The 24,978-nt window shown below is 34.8% G+C and overlaps 1 protein-coding gene across 1 annotated transcript in view; it reads right to left on the bottom strand.

Annotated features, from left to right (window-relative positions):
* The window catches only part of CEP128 (centrosomal protein 128), a 507,255-nt gene that overhangs the window by 448,314 nt on the left and 33,963 nt on the right, over nt 1-24,978 (bottom strand). The window contains 4 exon segments of the mRNA XM_020976328.2: nt 1,407-1,479; nt 4,430-4,521; nt 6,978-7,098; nt 8,292-8,419. Coding sequence (XP_020831987.1) covers nt 1,407-1,479; nt 4,430-4,521; nt 6,978-7,098; nt 8,292-8,419 — 414 coding nt within the window.

Genomic DNA, 24,978 nt, shown 5'->3' with positions numbered 1-24,978 from the left:
TCCACTACACTGGATAAAATCTAGCCAACTAACGAAATGAAATTTCCCCTGTGGTGTCAGGACAAAATATTGATTATTAATTATCACAAATAATTGTTCATTTAAAAAATACTGTGTATAGGGGCAGCTATGTGGCACAGTGGATAGAACACTGGCCCTGGAGTCAGGAGGACCTGAATTCAAATTCGGTCTCAGACCAAACATTTGATACTTACTGGCTGTACGACCCTGGGCAAGTCACTTAACCCTAATTGCCTCAGCAAAAAAAAAAAATACTGTGTATAGCACTGTGCAGCTTATAATTAAAAGGGCAACTGATGGTGTAACAGCTAACATTTGTATAGTGCTTAATGATTTGCAAAGTGCATCATTTGATTCTCATAAAAAGCCTGTAATTAGGTGCTACTAGTATTCTGTGGATAATCATGAATAAGGAATTCAAAGAAGTGAAGGGACTTGCCAAGGATCACAGCTAGTAAGTGTCTGAGGGCGGATTGGAACCCAAGTCTTCCCACCTCTAATGCACTTAACCATGCTGCCTCTCTAAAAAGAACATTTGACTTAGGATCAGGAGACTCACGGGTTCAAAATCGAGTTCAAACACTTAGTAGCCATGTGACACTGGACAGGTCAACTGATGGAGAATCAATGAGGATTTGTCAAGCGCCTCCTCTGCACTACGCTAGGCAGGGAATGTGATGCCTAGGGAAGGATATAAACAGAAGAGGAACACTCTATAGAGTGTGAAGTCTTCCACATGTTCCTGTACTCATTGCCTTAAGCCTCTGGAACATTCTATATTCTCACCTAAATGAAACTGATAATAACCTGAAAAAACTCCACCCTAACTATCCACAAAGGAAAAACCAAGTAGATGAAAAATCTCTATTTTTCTGACTAATATGAAATTGAATGGCAGGACTATCATTACTTCAAATTATCAGAGAAAAATATTTTCAACAGTCTTTCCAAGCACATTTCGTTTAGTGACAAACAGCATGATAAATAGGTATAGCCTCTGAAAAAGTAGTAACTCAAATAATAAAACTGAATCTTCTTCACTGGTAACTTACTTACATGAAATAATAAACACAGAACAGTACAACAGCTAGAAAATCTCCATACTGATCTCAACTGGAATTAACAAATCACAGAACTAGAGCAGTTTGTTTTGCTTTTGCTTTTTCCATTGGAGGGGAAGAAAGCAGATTTTCATTTACTGAAAAATAAAATAAAATTCAATTCCCAAAAAAAACTCACAGAACCTATAATTAAGCCTTTGTACAATTTATATTAGGAAGATATGTTAAGTTTCAATAACCTGTTTTTACATCATACACTGAAAGTACAATCCTCCCTTTGTGGCCCACTTCTCAAACAAAAGTTTCTAAATTAATAGTTCTTACTGTATCTTGTCTGTGAGATTCGTCAAGTCTCACAGATAATTCTTCCAAAGTCTTTTTAGTTTGTGCATCTGACCTTGAACAGAAGGGGAAAAAAAATCTTAAGTTGCATATATAGAAAAATAATTATACAGTTACTAAAATATACTTTTAGTGATACAAATACCTTTCTTTTGGGCAATTTTAAGGTTAAGAAAAAAGTTATTGAACAAATATTTGAATTTTAACTGAGACTGTTCTAAGTCCTGTTTCTTATAATCATAGTATAGTATTCACTTTTGGCAGCAAACTCCATTAATAATCAAAGGTTAGGCATCAAATGAGAATTCAAGTGTTCATGAATGAAAAATAAAAATCAGAAACTTATATTCACAACATAAAAAAGACTTGTAATATAAACAAAGTCCAACTGGAGACTAGATTTCAACTCACCCACAAAATTCACTCACTATATTTCAAAAGAAATTTGTTCTTAAATTCTAGGTAAGATAAGGTCCCACTGCTCAACAGATTTTTTTAATGAATCATGAAAGTTGGATCCTACTACTCCTATAGCCAAGAGAATCATTTAAACAGGTCAGTTAAATTATTTCTGAATCTCAGCTTATCTAATTATACTACTGCTTAAACCAGATGTCCCCCAAGTCCTTTATATTTAAAATAGTCATTTTCTTTCAATATATTTAAAAGAAAGACTAGAAGAACATTCTGGACCAAGAAAATGTCATGCTTGAATTCAGAATTTTGATTCTGTTGATTCTCTAAAACTACAAAAAGACCTCAAGGAATAAAATGGGTCATCTAGACTAACTTTGATAGACTTATCTCTTCTTAGCCATGCAAATATCTAAGACAATTCCAAAAGATTCATGATGGAAAATGCTGTCCATATCCAGAAAAAGAACTATGGAGTCTGAAAACAGATCAAAGCATATTATTTGCTCTCTTTTTTTTTCTGTTTCTTCTTTCTTGTGGTTTCTCCCATTGGTTTTAATTCTTCTTTACAACATGACTAATGTGAAAATAGGTTTAATATAAATATATATGTTGAGCTTATATCAATTTCCATGCTGTCTTTGGGTGGGGGGAGGAGAGAGATGGGGAGAAAATTTGGAACTCAAAATCTTATGGACTGAATGTTGAAAACTAAAAATAAATAAATAAATTTATTATTAAAAAAGAAAGAAAATGGGTCATCTATCTTAAGACCTTAGAAACTCAGAAAATGTAATTCAATAGTTAGTGTTTATTGTGAATTTTTTCCAGTCCATTCATCTAATACACATGTCTACATTCACACATATATGTATACAAGTCGATAAACTAAGTCTCATTATTAAACTGTCTTCCCTTTCCCATTTCAAAAAAAAATATTATAATTATGTTAAATACTAGTACAATTCAGCATGGCATAGTGGATAAAGAGAAAGCCTTGTAGTCAAGAAGACTTGGGTTCCATTCCACCCTGACACATCCTAGCTATATGACCCCTGCACTACTTGCTTAAACTCTTGATGTCCCCAGGGAACTCTGTCAAGATTGTAAATAACAGACTGATGGCTTATCTGACTTCGTATAAGGCAATTCCCCACATGCATATGTGTGTACATGTGTGTTCTCATTGCTCCTCACGTATACCTTCCATGTCCTGCCAATGTACCTTTGCATTAGCTGTCCTGAAAGGCACTCCTTTCATCTCGCAGGATCCCTCATTTCTTGTAAGGCTTAGTTCAAGAGACACCTCTTACATTAAAGTTTTGCCTAGTTCCATCCATCTTCCAGATGCTAGTGTCTTCCCTCCCTCCAACACCTTGTATCTATTTTGTATATATGATTGGATACATATATGTTGTCTCCCCTAGTTACACTGTAAGTTTCCTTGAAGGCAGGGACAGTTTTCATTCTTGTCTTTGTATCCCCAACACCTAGCATAGTACCTGGCATAGAAGAAGTACTTAATAAAAGTTTACTGATTATTTACATGGTAAAATGTCTTTTTAAAACATTGGGCAAATACTTCGCTCAACTCCAAATGCATTCATTCATTCATCAAACATTTATTAACTGCTGTTATGTACAGAGGATTATGAGAGATACTTCAGCAGAAACATTGTTTAGACAAGACATTGTCCCTGTTCTCTTAAAGTTTATACTAGACAGATAACACAGACAGTTAACCATAATACACAATATTAAATAAGTATATTAGAATTTCAAAAGAAAATGATAGATAAGGTCCTAGAGGGAAAGTTATTAACATGGGTGGAGCACGAGAAATGAAGGAAGTGGCATTTGGGCTGGGCTTTAGTTGAATGAGAACTCAAAAGTCAAAGATAGGAAGGGAGGATCTTCCAAGAAGAACAAAAATAAAAGGTAGAGAGGTGAAACAGCACAGATCATGTTCAGGGAACATAAATAATTTGGCTGATGCTTAAAATGTATGGAAGGAAATACCGTAAATCTAGAAAGATACGGTTACACCAGATTGTGGAGGGTCTTGAAATCTAGCCCAAAAATAAACAAATAAATATATAATGAATGAATGAATAAATGAATGGACCTTACTGTATACCGCAACAGGAAATGACACTTTCAATTTATGAGCAAAGGACTGACTAACATGACTAAATCTGTATATAAAGATTATTCAAAGTGTCTTGAGCTTTGCATATTAATAAAACATGAATTACTACAATACTACAAAGAACCATGATTTCAGTGGAGTGGACAGTTATTGGTTATTATATTACATATATGGTTATATGTTCATTGGTTATTGAAAATAAGCAATGAACCTCTCTGCCCATCAACATGGATCACTCTGTCTCCATGTCTTTGGGAGCTGATATGGCTGAAAAATTCATCACCCTACAGCCAATCTGCTGATCAATTTCTCCAAACTGAACCAGGCTAGTCCTCGGAAAAAATACAAGATTTCAAAAATCTGTGCAAGTATGTCAATTACGTTGTCTATTTTATTTCTCCACAAAATCATGTTTAAAATAAAAAATAAATTCTGCTTTTACCTATTTCTTCTTGAAAGCTCTCTGTTGAGGTCATCTCCAAGGCGAGCCTGTTCATTACTGAGGTCTCGAAGAGACTGGTGCAATGAATGCAGCTAAAAACAAACAAACAAACAAACAACCCTAGTCAGTTTAGTTTCACCCATCCAGATTCACTGAAGGCTAGAATAATTTTATACCATTTAATTATGCTTAAAGATAATAATACTCATCTTCAAGAAAGAATGAACTAAACTTCTATACCGCAAAGAAGAAATGAAACACTAAGTAAAAACAGCTTTTAAAAACAGTCATGTGGGGCAAGCAGCAGTCAATATAGCAGTCAAAAAAAAACACTAAACAAAATGAACATGAAAATATCTTATTAAAAAAACTGAACTCACAACTAAAATATTTTCATGCTTTACTTGAGCCCATAGCATATTTTTGCTACAAGTTAACTTCCAATCTTAATAACAATTAAGACATCATTTCTTGACTTCTAAATCCTAAAAATAGATTTAAGATAAAAAACGGAAGTGAAAAGCAAAACTGTCCAAAATTCACACAAACAGAAAAAGGACCTTAGAGCTTATCTTGTCTAGCCTCCTTACTTTGTAGATGCAGAATCTGAGACAGAAAGTGACTTGTCCAAAACCACACAGTAAATTAGTAGCAGAACTAAGACTCAAACCCCAATCTTTTGATCTGTTTTTTTTTCTCTATTTCACTATACTGGTGGAGAGGAACAAACCAAACACTTGCATTTTACCATGGTAATACAAAAATATGATTCTTTACTGTTTCAACTATATACAATCCTCCCTCAACATTTTGCGGGTTACACATTCCATTTTGGTTATTCACGGATTAGCCACTGATAATTAAATGGGAATTTTTGGAGATTTGCAATGTACTATGGAAAACTGCAGTCGTAACAAAACTTTCAAAAATTTATCATCCTGTTGTATAAGTAGTTTTTCAGCCATGTCACACTCTTCATGATCCCATTTGGAGTTTTCTTGACAAAGATACTGAATGGTTTGCCATTTCCTTCTCCACCTCATTTTACAGATGAGAAAACTGAGGCAAACAGGGTTAAGTGACCTGCCATGGGTCACACAGCTAGTGTCTGAGGCCAGATTTGAACTCAGGAAGATAAATATTCCTGACTCCAGGCCCAGCACTCTAATTCACTGCACCACCGAGCTGCCCTGTGAATAAATACTGTATATTATTAATTTATTTTATCATTTACTACCATAAGAATATATACATAAATTTTTTATAAGCAGTTTTGTTAAAAGTTTCAGTGCGCTAAAGAACTACAAGCTATGCACTCTCTTTGGGAACTCCTCTTCTTTGTCTCATTCAGATTCATTCATGTGAGTTTCTTCCAGAGTGATATTTGTATATCTTGAGCTTTTTGTAGGAGAAGGAAATCTGTGAAGCATTGCTGCACCTACATCTGTGGCTGCAAAGACTCTGCATAGTGTGCAAGATACTAATCTCTTTCATGCAGAAACTGCAGCTTTTTTATGACTGCAGTATTTTTTTTTGCTTATTTTGCTTGTTTCATGTGTTAAATATAAGAATTTTTTTATTAAAAATAAAGGTTTGGGATGGGCCAACAGTTATTCTCTGTTTTTCATATTCATGGGGGTCCTGCATCCCTAACTCCTGCAAATGTCAAGGGATGACTGGGATGACTGTGTGTCTGTATGTGTATGTATATATATATATATATATACATATATGTATGTATGTATGTATATATACACGCATATATATGTATGTATATATGCTTATGCATTATATATTTTATTCTAATATAGTTGAGAACTAAAAAAACATTATTTAGCATAAGAACAATTCCTATGAGCAGCTTTGTAATGTCTTTTGTTCTGTTGTCTACTGGGTCCTGTGTTTTTAACACCCAACAGCTGAAGCTAAGCAGCTTGAGATAAATTCACAGCCAAGACTCACAATATTCTAATGACAAAGATCTCAAAAAGACAGATCACAGCCTTTGCCTTGCCCTTTTTTATTTAATTAATTAAACTACTAAGGGAAATGTTAAAGAATCTCAGGTTTAATGGAAAGACTGAAAGACGTACAAAGAGGCTTGATTTTTAAAAAAAAAAGGTATCTTCTCATTTTCTATATGCAGGTGGCCTCTCTACCCCTACTTGAATTCAGAAAAAACTTCACCATCTATTACTGTTTCTATTGATTCAAAACTCAGGGGGGGGAAAGTGAAAATTTAAGTGAGTGAAACATAAAAGAAAATAACTTCCTGACAACAACAAACCAATGTTAATGTAGATCAACTCATTTGGCTGGACTTAAAGAAAGAGGAATTATTTGAGAAACAGAAAAAAATAGATCCAACAGAATTCACCTCCAAGTATCAGATAGAAAATACAATACCTACCAAAGAGACAGAAAACCAATGCATGGTCAAGAGAACAAAGGCACCTGGGATTAAACATGAGTAAAGCCCAACTTTCAATCATTTGTGTTAAGGTAAGAGGAAATACTGGGACAGAGATTACTTCCTAGTACACAATACCTGGGCCAAATCATCTGGCTCATCAAGAAACCGGACACAAGTCGATCTAGACTTGTGTAGTCTAGAACCCTGTGGTTCTCTGGAGTCCCTGAGTGGTGAGGAAGGCCAGAAGTGTTGATGGCTATCTTTACAATTGAAAAGAAAAATGAAGAGGAAAAAAAAAGCAACATGAGCACAAGTATCCTGAATTTAATCAACATATAAATACATACAGACATACAGACACACACACATAAACTCCTAACCAAGTACAGGTTTAGTCCAATTTTAACATTCTCCTAATAAAACAGTAGCACCATACAAGATAACTTACAATTTTGTTCCAAAAAGATATGACACAGATAAATACTTTGGAATTAGAATTAGTCACTGATACAAAGCTTGTTTTCTTTTAAATTTTCTAGAAAATGATACAAAAGAAAACTGAAGTAAAATCACTTGTATGTTTCCTTGAAATATGACTATTATAGTAGTCAACAAATATTAAATTCATTAGCCAAGGTAAAACCTTAGACATTGATACCGACTGAATAACTTTACCAAGAAAACAATAAAAAAAAAACAACTAGAAGAGACTTGAAAAAATAACCAATGAAAGTCATTCATCTACAGCAAGGTAGTGGCCCAGCTAAAATCACAATTTAAAAACTAACTGACTCCCTTGCCTGGAAGCAGGCTGCTAGGACTTGCCTCCATTCTTGTTCTAATGCTGAAAAGCAGCAATAAAATCATTAGGAAGTGATGACCTCTACTTTTAAGCCACCTCTACTCATAAAAGACAGATAACTACAATCTTCACTTGAAGCTCAATTTGGTGCAAAAGAAAATGTTTAAAGAACAATTATAGACATACTAAACTATATGTGTGTATATCTATATATACATATATATGTATATAGAAAGTTGCTAAAAGCCATCTCCAACAGCCCAATTTCCCCATTTTCTACCATGTTGGGAGAAAAGACACCATACCCAAAAAAGTCTTTCAGTTCTAGCTTTTGGACTATGTAGAGTTTGGGTTGTCTTTTTGGGGAGTAAGGGGAGGAGGAGTGACAATTATATTTCTAGTTCTACAAGGTTTAATTCTGTGCAGTGTGTGGATTGTAACAATCATATTCACAGAATTATAACAGCTCCAATTTAATATATTCCATAATGCACTGTGGAAAAAAATCTCTAGCACTCTCAACAACAGTATCATCTGATACTTTGCCTGTACAATTTTTATGTGATAATACTCCAAAAGAGAGTTTTCCTTGACTTAGAACAATATTAAATTTTAACCTGAAGTTTTAGAACTTCTTAAATTTTTACCTGTTACACTGGGGGCCATCCAGGTCACTTACATACAAACTTGAAAGAGAAGCACTTCTTATTTCAGAGTTTCTGAATAAACGTTGACTCCTTAATTGCCCTATTGATTGCTCCAAAGTCTCTCTTAACTGCATTAAAAAATAAAGTTGGTTTTATTCCCTTTTAAATAACTTCCCAACACAAAAAGACTAGAATAGACAAGATGGAGATTTAATTTGCTCTTTGTAAAGTACCTTAATTCTTGGGAAAATTTGAACCACAAAATTTTTTTTCAAATAAATGTTCTACTATGAAAATAAGAACAGCTAATAGAAAGTTCTTAAAAACTAATGCCAGTTGAAAATAGATTAGAAATGTTCTTAGAGAATGGTAAAGGTTGGTCCTTTCCAACCTACTCTATCCTGCTACCACCCCTCATAAAAATGTATACGTTTCTTTTACCATGTTTAGCATTCTCACTATTTCTGCTAAACTAAACAATTCCAAAAGGCACTGAATTTTTTCTTAACTAGACATTAAAAAGAATCAATTGTGGTGACAATACTAAGAAAATTAATTTACACTTTTAATGCTATACCAATCAAATTACCAAATAGATATTTGATAAAATGATAACAAAATTCATTTGGAAAAACAAAAGACAACATGGGAAATGATAAAAAGAAGTAAGGATGAAGGGGAAATCATATTTTCATACCCCAAATTATATTATAACACAGCATTCATCAAAACCATCTGGTATTGGTTTAAAAATAAAGAGAAAGGTCAATGGAACACAACAGATAAGGGGGAATTAGAAACAACAGAACTCAATAACCCAGTATTTGAAAAAGCAGAAAGAATAAATTACCTAGAGAAAAAAAAAAACTCCTTATTTGATTAAAAAAAACTGCTAGAAAAAACTAGAAAACAGTCTAGCAGAAATTAGGCTTAGACAAATAGCTTACACCATATTCCATAATGCATTCTAAATGGATACTCGACATTAACATTAAAGATAATAGTATTAAAAAAATTAGAAGAGAAAGAAATTATATGCCTCTCATAGCTATGGATAGCAGATGTATTCTTGACCAAACAAGACATAGAGGCAATTACAAAAGACAAAATATATAACTTTGATTATATGAAACTGAAAAGCTTCTGCACTGACAAAATCAATGCACTAAGAATAAGAAGAGAAGTAGTCAAATGAGGGAAAAAATGTCTCTATCAAATTTCTCAAATAAGGATTTGGTATCCAAGATACATAAACTAAATATGTATGTGTGTGTGTGTGTGTGTGTGTGCGCATGTATACACACACAAATTATATATATGTATATATATATATATATAAATTATATATATATGTTATGTATATACACACATACATACACACACACATATTATACATATATTCAACCCCTTTTTGCTACTCATACAATTCTTATCTTAATTCAGGCCCTCATCACTTATCACATAGATTACTGCAACAGCCTAATTGGTCTCATTGCCTAATTGGTCTCCCTATTCCAGAAAGAAACTACTGTCAAAGGGATCTCCTTAAGCACAGAGCTGAGCAAGCAAATTCACTAGGCAATAAACTCCAGTGGCCCTTTACAGCTTGTAATATAAACTTCTCAGTTTTGCTTTTAAAATGCTTCACAACCTGGCCCTAATCCATCTTTCTAGTGCTGTTACATGTTACTCCCCACCCTGAACTCAGGTCCAATCAAAGTGGCTGTCTCTGTTCCTGACCTATACAGGACACTCCATCAACAGTCTCTGTGAAGATGCAGCTCAAGTACCACCTTCCTCACAAAGCCTTTCCCGTTCCTTTCCAAATGCTAGTACCTTCCCTCTCAAACTACCTGTGTTTAACTATTTTGTATCTACTCTTGTTATATTTTTTTCTGCATAAGCTTATATGTGCACTTATTGTCTTCACTAAAAGAATGTAAGGACCTTGAGAGTAAGGATTGTTTCATTGTACATTTATTCACAGTTCCTGGCTCTTAATGAATGCTTACTGGTTGAGCGAATGAAACACTATGCATTTACAATAAAAATTCTCAGAAAATAATACTGTTACAACACTAGTGGCCACTCCAAAAAAAATTAAGAAAAGCAAAAAAAAATCGAGTAGAAGAGGAGGTACAAAGACGGAGACTTTTATGGGAATTCTAAAGGAAATCCTAGGTGCTTTCAGGTCACTTAGGGTTAGATGATTCTCTTTCATGTTAAATGCAACAGACAAACTCAAGGCTTTCCTTTTTCTCCAATAGAGGTATTCTTCCTAATACTACTTTTATGTTCATTTGTATTAAGGGTTGAGGGAGCAATTGTTTGGTTGGGGGGATTTTTTGTGTTATTGGGGTTTTTGTTTGGTTTTGCTTTGGCATTGAAAACCTTTTCTATGCTAGTCTTCCCCCACCTTTTGAGTCTTCTTACACCTTACTTTCCAAAATGTTCTCTTTGATCCAGTGACACTGGCCTCCTTGCTATTCCAGGAACAAGATACTCCATCTCTTTATTCCAGGCATTTTCTTTGGCTGTTCCCTATGCCTGGAATATCTGACTACCTTAAAATCCTAACTGAAGAAATCTTTCCCAACCACTCTTAGTTCTAGTTCCTTCCCACTTTTATTTCCCAGCTATCGTGTATATGGCTTGTTTGCATATATTTGTTTGCTTGTTATCTCCTCCATCTAATTGTGAGCTCCTTGAGGAAGGAAGATGTCCTTTCTGTTTTTGTATACGCAACACTTAATACAGTGCCTGGGTAGGTGCCTAATGTTTATTGACTGACTAGTTCACACAAAAAAAAAAAGGGAAAGGGGGCCAGAGAGAAAGTGGGAGAGGTTTTCTTGAGAGAACTGCAAAAGAATTAGAGATGAAAAAGATAGTAAAAAGGGAGTTAAAAAGGAAATGTTTGCAAGATGGTAGAATAAGCATTTTTTTGTCTTAGCTCCTCCACAGCCTCTTCCACAATGACCTAAAAATTACAACTAACCAAATTCTGATTGGGAAAGCAATGAAAAAATCATAGTAAGTCATTTTTCCATCCATGGGCAGCTTAGAAAGACAAAAAGAAAGGTCTGCAGACACCAGGGTCAAGGTTATGCTGGGGAGCGGGGCAACAATACATCTACAATACATCTACAAATTGAAGTAGCAACAGTAGCAGCAAAGAGCAGCTCAGCACCCAGCAACAGTAAGAGAACTGAACACCTGCACAGAAAGAGATCCCAGGGAGTCCTACAGTAGCACTCAGAGCAGGAACGGATGCTATCTGGCAGCTGTGTCACCCACTGACCAGTCCCAGGTCACAGTTTCAGGGAAAATAGGAGTGGTAGTAGTTATGTGGGAGCAGGGCCTTATCTGTATAAGGAGCAAGGAAGAAGTTCCAGAAACCTGGCTGTATAGCTCTGGGCCCAGTAAAAGAGTAGGGATTCAGCTCTAACCTTTAGCCCTGCACATAAGCCTATATGGAATAAACCAGGGTAATTGATCAATATGAAGGGGAAGCCAGCAGCTCAATCTCTCCGAACCTGCAGAACCTCTTAGTGACTAACAGGGGCTAAGCACAAGATTCAAGAGAAACATAAAAAAGTTAACAGGAGTGAGAAATCATAAGGGTCTAAAGAAGGCTGAATTGCTTACATTCCTATATGAGAAGATATATGTAAGCCCTTGGAATTTTATCATCACTAGCGCTGTTAGAGGAAAACTACTTAGAGTGGATGGGTATGGTTCTATTATGTTCAGATAATCTCAAAAGAAGAATGGAAGGGTGAGAAAGAAGGATGCACTTGGAAAGGAGTAAAGAGATAATAGAGGAGAAACTACCTCACATAAATGGGGTGCACAAAAATAGAAGAGAGAAGGGGAGAAGCCACACTTGAACCTCTCTCTCATCTGAACTGGTTCCAAGAGGGAAGAATACACACACACACATACAGTAGGGAACAGAAATTCATCTTATCCAACAAGGAATACTAGGAAAAGGAGCTAAGAGGAAGGGACAGAAAGGGATAAGAAAGAGGGCAGATTAATTGAGGCAGTGGTCAGAAACAAAACAGACTTGAGGAAGACACAAAGTAAAAAAGAGAAGTATAAGAAAATATGATGGAAGGAAATACATGTTAACAATCATAACCATGAAAGTGAATGGGATGAATTCACCCATAAAACAGAACAGGATAGCAATCAGAATCCAATAATGTTGTTTATGAGACACACTTGAAACAAAAATATATATACAGAATTAAAATAAAGGGCTGAAGCAGAAGAATCTATTATGCTTCAGCTGAAGTTAAAAAGAAAGGTAAGGATAGAAATTATGATCTCAGACAAGCAAAAGCAAAAATACATGCAAATAAAAGAGATAATCAGGCAAACTAATTTTTCAAAAAGGTACCATAGTAAATGAATTACAGAAAGAGTAAAACTATAATAGTAGGGGACCTCAATTTACCCCCTCTCAGACATAGGTAAATCTAACCATAAAATATATTTTTTTAATTAAGGAGATTGATAGAACTTTAAAAAGGTGAGATATGATAATCCTCTGGAAAATACTGAATAGGACAGCTACGTATAGCACCTTCACAAAAACTGACCATATATTAAGGCATAAAGAATTCACCAACAAATGCAGAAAGCAAAAATATTAGCTGTAACTTTTTCTGACAATGATACAATAACAATTACATTGAATAAGGGGCCTTTGAAGCATAGATTAAAAATTAATTTGAAACTAAGTAACCTAATTCTTAATAATGAGAGGGTTAACAAATAAACCATTAAAACAGTAATAATATATTTAAAACAATGCCAATAATGAGACAACAACTCAAAATTTGTAGAATGAACCTAAAGAAATACTTATGAGAAAATTCATATCTCTAAAACCCTTTTATCAGTACAAGTTTAAAAAAAGAATAAATCAATGAATTAATCATGTAGCTAAAAAAAAAACTAGAAAAAACAACAAATAAAAAACCCCAATTAAACACCAAAATAGAAACACTGAAAATCAAAGGAGATATTAATAAAACTAAAGGCGAATAAAAACAGTGAATTAATAATATTAAGAGCTGTTTTTTTAAAAAGCTCCAGAAGATAGATAAACCATTGCTAATTCAATGTAAAAAAAAGAAAGAAAAAAGAAAACTAAATTGCGAGTAACAAAAATTTAAAGGGTGAAGGCACAACCAATGAAGATGAAATAAAAGTAATTATTAGGAGCTATTTTGCCCAACTACATGCCAATAAAAGTAACATTTAAATGAGATGAATGAATATTTACAAAAATATAAATTGACCAGACAAACAGAACAAGAAATAGAATACTTAAATAACATCTCGAAAAAAGAAATTGAACAAGTCATAAATGAACTCTCTAAACATACACACACGGACTAGATAAATTTAGAAATAAATTCTGTTGAACATTTAAAGAACAATTAATTCCAATATTATATAAATTGTTAGGGAAAAAAATCAGTCCTACCAAATTCCTTCTCAGTCACAAACACCCCTTAAACCAGGAAGTGCCAAGACAGAGAAAGGAAACCATAGGCAGGGAGAGGGATGAGATAGGGAGAAAATTTTAATTTTCAACATTTACTTCCACAACATTTTGAATATGTTGTGGAAGTAAATGTTGAAAATTAAAAATAAATTAATTAAAAAAAAAATAAAAATTTTTTAAAAAGAAAAAAGAAAACTACAGACCAATTTCCCTAACAAATATTGATGCAAATTTTTTAAATAAAATACTAACAATTAGAGATTATAACAATATATCACAAAAATCATACACTATGAATGAATTTATACCAGGAATGCAGAATTAGTTCAATATTAGGAAAACTATAAGCATAATTGACCATATCAAGTACAAAAACAAAAATTCCCTGATTATCTCAATAGATGCATAAAAGGCTTTTGACAAAATAAAACATCCATTTTTATTTGAAAAAACACTAGACAACATAAGAATAAATGTAGATTTTCTTAAAATGATAAGAAGTATCTATCTAAATCTAAGAGTAAGAAGTATTTGTAATGGGGATGAACTAGCAGCCTTTCCAATAAGATCTCGGTTGAAAAAGGATGTACCCTATCACTATTATTATTTAACATTGTACTAGAAATGCTAGCTATAGCTATAAGACAAGAAAAAAATTGAAGGAACAAACATAAGCAATAAGGAAATAAAACTATCACTTTTTACAGATGAAATGATGGTTTACTTTGAGAACTCTAGAGAGAGAACTAAAAAAATTAGTTAAAACAATTAACAACTTCAGTAAATTTGCAAGATATAAAATAAACCCACACAAATCATTAGTATTTCTATATAGTAAGAACAAAACTCAACAGGAAGAGACAGAAAAAGAAATTTCATTTAAAGTAACTACAGAAAGTATTAAATTCTTGGGAATCTACCTGCCAAGACACACACAGGGAACTATATAAACACAATTACAAAACACTCTTCACACAAATAAAGAGAGCTCTCAACAACTGGAAAAATAATGATTTCTAATGAGTAGGCTGGGCCAAGATAATAAAAATGGCAATAATAACTAAATTAATTTGCTTATTCAGTGTCATATTAATCAAACTACCAATGAATTACTTTGTAGTGCCAGAAAATTTAATAACATAATTCATCTAGAGGAACAAAAGGTCACAAATATCAAGGGAATCAATTTTTTTTTCAATAAGAAGGAAGAGGGAAGCTAGCAATCCTGGATTTCAAACCATACTACAAAGCTGTAATCATTATGTGATACTGGATAAAACATAGAGTGGTTGACCAATGGAACAGGTTAGGTACAAAATACACAGAAGGACATAAGCACAGTAACCTAGTGTTTGATAAACCCAAAAATTCCAGCTATTGAGGCAAGAATTCACTATCCAACAAAAACTGATGAGAAAAATGGAAAGTAGTGAGGAAGAAACTAGACAAAGATCAACATTTCATATCATATACCAAGAAAAGCTCAAAATGGGTATATGATTTATAAGTAAATGGTGATATCAAAAGCAAGTCAGTGAAACGTGGAAGATTGGTCTGTCAGAGGGGAAGAGTTAAAGTGGAATACTTTTGATTACATAAAATTTTAAAGTTGTTTTTTTTATTTTCATGTGAGGCAATTGGGGTTAAGTGACTTGCCCAGAGTCACACAGCTAGTGAGTGTTATATGTCTGAGGCCGAATTTGAACTCAGGTCCTCCTGACTCCAGAGCCAGTGCTCTATCCACTGGACCATCTAGCTGCCCCAGTACCACCTAGCTGCTCCTAAAGTTTTTGCACAAAACCAATGCAGCCGATACAGTGCCAGCCAGGCAGTCAGGAGAATCTGAGTTCGAAACCAGCCTCAGACACATGATACTAACTGTGTGACCTTAGGCAAGTCACTTAATCTCAACTGCCTCCAAAAAAAACCCAAATAATGCAGTTAAAATTAAATGAAAAGCAGGATGAGCAGCTAGGTGGCACAGTAGATAGAGCACCAGCCCTGGAATCAGAAGGACTTGGGTTCAAATCCAGCCTCAGACACATGATACTAGCTGTGTGACCATAGGCAAGTCACTTAACCCAGATTGCCTCCCTAAAAAAAAAAAAGAAAAAGAAAAAGAAAAGCAGAAAACCGGGGAAAATAAAATCTTTGAAACACTTTGATAAAGGTCTCATATTTCTCAAAATACAAGTGAAACGGAGCAAAATTTGGAAGAGTAAGAGCCATTCCCCAATTGATAAATGTTAAAGTGATATGAACAGGCAGTTTTCAAAGGAAAAAATTAAAGCCAATAACCATATTTTTAAAAATGTTCTAAAATCACTTATTATTGGAGAAATGCAAATTAAAACAACTCTGAGGTACCACCTCACACTCATAAGATTTGCTAAGACAACAGAAAGAGAAAATGACAAATGCTGAAAGGGATATGAGCAAACAGATATAATAATATACTGTTAATGGATTTGTGAACTAGTCCAACCATTCTGGAAAGGAATTCGGAACTATGCCTCAAAAGTTATCAAACTATGCATTAGCCTTTGACCCAACAATACCACTAATAGGTCCATAACTCAAATGAAACAAAGACAAATATTCACACTAGCCATGGCCAAAAAATATTTGCCTCACTCTGCATTCCGAGTCCTTCATCTCTCTATCAGGACGTAAGTAATATGTTTCATAGTATGTTTCATCATTAGTCCTCTGGAATCACAGTTAACTTATTACACACGTAACAGTTCAGCACAATATTATATCACATTTATATACTATAATTTGTTCATCCATTCTCCAATTTATGAGCACTCCCTCTGATTCCCATTCATTACCACCTCAAAAAGAGCCATAAATATTTGTGTATATCCTTAGAGTTTGTTTTACTTAGAATTCCCTCCCTTAATCCTTCCTTTAATCTACCCTCCCGGAAAAAAAAAATTATATGTATGGAGAGAGAGAGAGAGAGAGAGAGAGAGAGAGAGAAGGTTGGTTGAAGATGAAGGGGTGATATCTAAAAAATAAAATTAAGAGGTGAGAGAGGATTATACTGGGTGAAGAAGAAAGGAAGAAGTAGAATGGGGTAAATTATCTCACATAAAACAGACAAGAAAAAGCTTTTACAGTGGAGGGGAAGTGGAGAAAGGTGAGAGACAATAAGTGAATCTTACTGTCCTCGGATTTGGCTTAAGGAAGGAATAACATACACACTCAGTTGGGTATGGAAATCTATCTTACTGTATAGGAAAATAGAGGGCAAGGAGATAAGAGAGGGGGGAATGATAGAAGGGAGGGCAGACTGGGGGGGGTAATCAGAAGTAAATACTTTCGAGAAGGGACAGAGTTAAAAGAGAGAATAGAATAAACGGGGGGGGCAGACAAGAGGAAGGGAAATATAGTTTTTCACAATATGACTACTATGAAAGTGTTTTACATGGTTACACATGTACAACCTGTATCAAGTTACTTGCCTTCTCAATGAGGATGGGTGGGAAAGAAGGAAGGGAGAAAATTTGGAACCCAAAGTTTTAAAAACAAATGTTAAAAATTGTTTTTACATGCAACTGGGAAATAAGATACACAGGCAATGGGGTATAGAAATCTATCCTGCCCTACAAGAAAATAGAAGGGGAAGGGGATAAGAGAAGCGGGGGGAGGTGATAGAAGGGAGGGCAGACTGGGGGAAGGGGTATTCAGAATGCATGCCATCTTGGGGTGGGGGGAGGGATGAGATGGGGAGAAAATTTGGAACTCAAAATCTTGTAGAAGTAAATGTTGAATATGTTTTAAAAATGTTTTCACATGCTACTGGGAAATAAGAAATACAGGAAATGGGGTACAGAAGTCTATCCTGCCCTATAGGAAAATAGAAGGGGAAGGGGATAAGAGAAGGGGGAGAGACAAAAGAGAGGACAGACTAGGGGAAGGGATATTCAGAATGCGTGCCATCTTGGGGTGGCGGGAGGGGGGAGATGGGGTGAAAATTTGGAATTCAAAAACTTGTGGGAGTGAATGTTGAAAACTAAAAGTAAATAAATTTATATTAAAAAAAAGAAGTATGTTGAAAACTAAAAATAAATTAATTTTTAAAAAGGTAAAAATCTACCTTCCCTCTAATTCTCCCTCTCCTCTTCCCCTTTCCCTCCTAGTTTCCTATTGAATAATATGTATTTCTGTACCCAATGGTGTATATATCCTTCCTTATTTTGATCAGTTTAGATGAGAGTTAAATTCTACCCTCGTAGCTACTCCCACCTCCTCTTTATTTATATACAGTTCTGCCTTCATATTCTATGTAATATAGTTTTTCCTAAGATTCCTTTCCCTATCCCACTGCCCTTCTCAATGTATTCCTCTTCCCTTCTCTTTCAATTCTTTCTCAAGATCTTCAAGGTACAACATAAAATTACTAGGCTCTGTCTAACTGAACTCCCTCTATTACTCTTGATAATAGGATTCAAAAGGGACGCATGTATGATTTTACCATATTTGAATGTAAGCAGTTTATCCTTCTTTAATCTTCTATCATTGTTCATTCATGTTTACTTTTGTATGCTTCCCTTCAAGGCCTATTTCTCTATTAATACAAAAGTTAATCTGGCAAAAGATTTTAGAAGAAACTGAATGTAAAAATTTTATAGTTAATATTTTTATTCTTTGCAATCTATTTTTCTATCTTTTTAAAACTAAGGAAAAAATCCCATAATACTAACCTTTCATGAAATCAAACAAGAATGAAAGATTATGATTTTTAGCACATTTTTGCCCACCATCTGTTGCTAAAATGCTATAAACAGTAGTTGTTGCTATTTAATTTACTAAAAGATCAGTGACTCCTATTGGTGTATGCAAAACTCCATCCATATGCTAGTATGTAGAAACACAAATACTCAATCATCTTCCCTGAATTTAGTAAACTCTTTCCTCATAGCAAGGTATAGTTTTCAAGTAAGTTTTACCTTTTTTTAGGAAAATCCATATATTCAAGTTTTAAGTGTATCATACAAAGTTTATATTCACATTTGTTTTAAGATGATTCAAAAATACCTCCAAAAAAGATTTTTAATGGTCATTAAACAAGAAGAAAGATGCTAAGTGGAAAATGTGCTTAACAACAAGCATTGCATTACAGGAGAGTCAAGAAACACACAAACATTGCTAATTAAATCATCCTACTCAAAAAAACAACCTAAGCATATTTTGTTTTATTTGTCAAATTAAACATGTACTTTAAAGTAAAATATGTTTTGGGGGGTTGTAGGTAGCACAGTGGAAAGGGTCCTGAGCCTGGAATCAGGAAGACTCAGCTTCCTTGGTTCAAATCTGGCCTCAGAGTCTAACTACCTGTGTGACCATGGGCAAGTCACTTAACCTTATTTGCCTAAGTTCCTCATCTGTAAAATGAGCCACAGAAGGAAATGGCAAAGCACTCCAGTATTTTTGCCAAGAAAACCCCAAATGAGGTCATGAAGAGTCAGACACAAATAAAAAATGAGTGAATAGCAATGTTTTGGAACCAAGATGGAAGCAAAACAGGAATAAGTACAGTAAGCTACCCTCTTCCCCCAGATTCTGCAAGCAGATCTAGAAAATGGACCAAGAAGAATCCTGAATGGGAAATCCAAGGAGAAAAAAATCACAGGGAATCTTTTTTTTCCAGCCCAGGTCATTATAAGAAGAAGAACAGAGAGATCTGCAGATATTGGGCATGGGTTCTGAACAGGTGTGGCCACAAAGAGCATTCCAGCACAGGGAAAGGCTGTGTGTGCTCCAGGACAAGACGTGGCTCCAGATCTAGCCTAACCTTGTGTAGGCTACAGAAAGAAATGCCCACGGGCAGCTTTCTTGCTCACTCCACAGATCCCTGGTGATAGATCTAGGGTAGAGTAAAGAGGGTCCTGTACCTAGGGGTGGCATTGCTGCATGAGGAAAAAACTATCCCATCTCAAAAAACTATTACAGTGACAGGGACACTCAATACACAAACCCAGAAGAGAGAATTGCTACAAAATATTTAAAAGCAAAGCCTCAAAGGAAAAACACAGTCTGGCACAAATTCAACTATAAATAACCAAAGAAACAAAGACTTCAAAAAGAAGAGTTTAGGTTTTTTCTTATTTATTTATTTGATTTTACAAAATGATATGAGAGCTCTAGGGGGGGGAAATGGAAAAGAAATGACAACTACGGGGAAAAAAATGGAAGGAAATTAATAGCTTGGCACAAGAGGTACAAACTTTATCCAAGCAACAAACGCCTCAAAAAAAATGAAAACAAAACCAAAAGACTGAAAATGTAGATGAAAATAAAAACTATCTCATAGAAAAGAAAAAAAACTTAAAATCTTAAAACTCCAAGACCTCTTAAAATAAAAGGGCAAAGTAGAAATTTTTAAAAAGCCCACTAGTCACTTCCTGAAAGAAACCCCAAAACAAAAACTCCTGAGATTAATATACCTAAAATACAGGGCTTCCAGGTCAAAGAAAAAAATGTAGCAAGCAGCCAAAAAGCCAGAATTCAAATACCTAAGAGCCACACTTAGGATTACACATGATTTAGCAGCCACTACTACAAAGGAAACTGAGTATAATCTTACAAGGGAAAAAAATGGATCTTAAATGAAATAAAGGACTTCTAAGGATTCCTGATGAAAAGTCCAGAGGTATATAGCAACTTTTTAGTTCTAAGAGGAGTCAAGAGAAACATAAAAAGCTCTTTTTGAAGTGGTGAAGACCTGGAATTTGAGAGACTACCTGTTAGGGAATGGCTGAAGAAGTTATGGAATATAAATGAAATGGAACACTATTATGCTCTAAGAAATGATGAGGGGGATGGTTTCAGAAAAACCTGAGGAGACTTACATGAACTGATATGGAGTGAAGTGAACAGAACTATGAGAACAATTTATATAATGACTAGTATAGTAAAGACAAACTACTTTGAAAGATTTAGGAACACTGATCAACAAAATAACCAATCACAATTCCAGAGGACTTAACATGCTATCCACTTCCTGACAGAATGAAATACCAAGCGCAGAATGAGACATATTAGAGAGAGACAGACAGAGAGATGTACATAGATAAATAGATAGACATTCATATAAACACATGCATGCATATGCATATGCACACATATACATACACAAATGCATGTATGTATCTATGCACATGTATGTATACAGACATGGCCAATATGAATGTTTATTTTCCTTGATTATTTATACTTGTAACAAGGGTCTGTTTTTTGCTGAACAGAAAAATAAAATTTATTTTGAAAAGTGAAATTTGTTCTAAAATAAAAACATTTAAGGTGCTATAGCTACCATTTATAATCATACAGTAATATATAGCAACATTTAATGAGGAATAAAAGGTCAATGAATTAAATACAGAATTCTATAAAACAGGCCTTTAGATTCAGGTTGATAGCAACTTACACAGAGTTACAGAATATCAAGCAAATAGAAACAGCTAGATGGTACAACTGACAGAGTGCTGGACCTAGAATCAGGATGACCCCAGTCCAAATTTGGCCTCAGACACTAGTTTTGTGACCCTGAGCAAATCACTTAACCTCCTTCTGCCTCAGTTTCCTCATCTCTAAAATGGGGACAACAGCACCTAACTTACTAGATTGTTGTGGGGATTCAAATGAGGCAATATTTGCAAAGTACTTTGTAACCATTAAAGTGCTAAAAAATACAAACTATTATTTTTAAATAAACTCAGAAATTAACAGATGTACTTTTTCAAAGATCTGAGGTATTTTTCACTCTTGAGAAATCATTAACAGAACATACAAACTTTTAATTTAAGTATTATTTCTTACCCATAATGTTTCTGTTACCTATAATGACTATGCAGAATAGAAATGCTCAATTTTAGAACAAATGGTAATAATGGCCTACAAAGACAGTATTTTCTCCACCTACTAGACCACAAAAGTGACTATTCAGTACCCCAGATAATTATCATTGTAGGATGTCACCAAAAATATACTTCACCACAAAGCCCATTACAATAAAAAGAAACATCTGGATTATACAGTTTAACATTAAATATTCTTTCAAAGTTTTATACCAGATGGCACCAGCCAGCTGCTCAAAATGGAAATTCAAATCAGAGTATTTAATTAGAAGCAAAGTAATGTGTTAAGACAATTCTCAAAAGTTTCAATTTACATTACAATACTGTGGTCAATTATTGCCTTTAAAAGGGACTGAATTAAGAACTGAATCAAGGATACTGGGGGTTTTGTTACACTCAAAACAAGACTTTCACAATAGCAGTTTCCCTTGCGAAAGAAACAAGCTTAATTTATTTTTTATATTCATAATATTTCTTAAGGACATTCAGTTTTGCACCATTAACAAAAGAATATACACTGTTCCCTTCATAGGTAGTTAAATCCATAGGCAGTTAAATTATTTACAGAGACTCAAATCATTCAGCATTACAGCATCAGCAGAAACAATTTAATTAATATTCCTTAACTACATGGTATTTAATAACTATACAGACTATCCATTAAAGGTACAATAGAAACGCTTGAAATATAAACTTTCCCTCATGCACTCACTAGAACTCTGAAATGTTTCTCTGTAAAGAAACTGACATCAAGGCTATCAGTACAGAATTTCTTAACTGTCAGCCTAGAGTCCAAAGGCACCTGAAGCAAGAATATCTGGCTCCCAAAAACCACACGGCTAACTAGGCATTCAAGGAAAGTTCAGAATGTTAGTTACCTAGATGGTCCCCTCTGTGGTATAAAGAACTGACAACTAGAACAATGAAACACTGCTTATTACAAGTCTAATTCCAGATATTCCCCTAATTGTATAGTCGTAATAATTTTCACCCTGACCTCAACATATTCCTAGCTCTGCTTCTAAAACTGTATGATCAAAGGAGGGGCAGAGCCAAGGCAGATGGGGTAAAACAATTTTCAAGTCCATTAAAACTTAGAAGGTAGGCAAGAAAGATCTGTCTTACCGGGGTGAGAGTGGAACGCAGTCTAGCGCAGGCCGTGACCCAGCAAGCTAGCAAGAGGACTAAGGGACAACTGAATGAGCAGGGCAGCTTCCAGAGCTCTCAGCCCATAGAGGAAAACTCCACAGACAATAAGGGGGTCAGACAACTGGCCAGAAGGAGGTTTGGAGGGGCAGGGAGAAGAGAGAGAAAATTTAAAACTCAAAATCTTATGGAAGTGAATGTTGAAAACTAAAAATAAATACATTAATTATTTACAAAAAAAAAAAAAGAATGAGTGGGTAAAAGAATGAATCACAGAAACAATAAATAATTTCAATTGGAACACTAATGCATTGTTGGTGGAGTTGTGAAGTGATCCAACCACTTTGAAGAGCAATTTGGAACTATGCCCAAAGGGCTATAAAAATGTACACAGTCTTTGACCCAGCAATAGCCCAATTATATGCCAATTACACTCACCACATTCCAGTGATCCTGAACCCTAGCTGTCCATGTAAAAACCCCACAGCTCCCTCATACCTATCCACTCAACTCCTAACTGCAATGTACCACTCCAGATCTACCTGCCCTGCCCACTGTGCTCTGGAAATTTCCTTTCACCTTAAACCTCTTTCTCACTCCTTTCATCTTCAGGACCTTACTGAGATATGGCTCCCTCCTGACAGTGCTACTGCCCTTGCCACTCTTTTCAGTTTGGGATACACTTCCTCTCATACCCAACTGACTGGTCATGGTGGGGGAGTTCACTTTGCTCAGGTCTCATTTCTAATGAACAAATGAATGAATAAATGAATGATGTAAAAATTTAGAAGAAAAAGAGCCACTCAGCAACTGATCAATGGTCTAAGGAGATGAGCAAACAGTTCTCATGTGAAGAAATTCAGGTTATTTACCGTGACCAAAAAAAAAATGCTCCAAATCACTACTAATTAGAGAAATGCAAATTAAAGCAATTCCGATATTCTGCCTCACACTCATCATATTGGTAAAGATGACAAAAATAAAAAACTGATAAATACTAGAAGGCATGAGGTAATAACAGATATGTTGATGTACTGTAGGTGGACTTGTGAATGGGTAAAAAATATTCTGAAGGCAATTAAGGATTTAACATAAGAAGCTGCCAATCAGGGCATTCATTCCCTTTGACTGAGCTATGCTGCTGCTTAATTCTATACCCAGTTGAGATCAAAGAAAAAGGAAAAGGTCCTCTGTGCACAAAAATGTTTACTGGAGCATTCTGTGATGACAAAAAACTGGAAACTAAGAAGCTTTCCAATAACTGAGGGAAAGCTGATTAATTGTAGTATATGAATGTGATTAAATGTTATTATGTTGTAAGAAATGAGAAAACAAAAAATGAGGAAACATAATTTAAAAACAAATAAAAGACTTATATGAACTGTTGCAGAATGAGGTAATCAGAAACAAAACAATTTCTACAATTAATCAATATTACAAGAACAAACAATTTTGAGGATTTATAAACCGATGAAAAATGGAATAAACAAAACAATAAGTTGTAAGGGAAACTGAGGAGGATAGATCCTCCCCAGCCCCACTGTGTAGCCGTCTTATGACCTAATGGTGTAACTGCCTCATGACCTGACATAAAGATAAAACAGAGTCATCAAAGCATGGCCAGGATCAACGAGACTGGAACATTAAGTAACAACTAAACAATGTTACCTGGGAAAACAATCCGTCTCAAGAAACATTCTTCTTGAGAAAAGCGTGTAATTGTCCAAGGACAACTGATCACTCCTTGGACAATTACCCAATAAACAGGTAGTTGGAGCTCTGATCAAGATCCAACCATTGTTAGAATGTGCATGTACCCTAGATCTGAGTACTCACCAAGGAGACGTACACAAAAAAAAATATCAAGATTGTTTTTCCCTGGTTTACATGGATATAAAAATGGTCATTGGAAAGGGAGATTTTGGAGACTTTGGTTGCAAAGACAGGGACACAAATTCTTTGCCGGAGGTGGACCGTGTGCACGGCCTTCTTTGTGTTCTGGGGAACCAGGGTTCCAGTCTCCTCCGTCTATTAGGTATTTGAGCTCACCTGGTCAGTGAGTGTGTATCCTTTCTTTTCTTATTCCTACTTTTCTTTATGTTGATTATTACTTATTGCATTGAATGTTATTGTTATCTTTTTTGCTTGTGTGGTT

Source organism: Phascolarctos cinereus, unplaced genomic scaffold (assembly GCF_003287225.1).
Source record: "Phascolarctos cinereus isolate Bilbo 61053 unplaced genomic scaffold, phaCin_HiC Scaffold_3;HRSCAF=262, whole genome shotgun sequence".
Taxonomy (NCBI): Eukaryota; Metazoa; Chordata; class Mammalia; order Diprotodontia; family Phascolarctidae; genus Phascolarctos; species Phascolarctos cinereus.
This window is presented reverse-complemented; position numbering and strand designations above follow the sequence as displayed.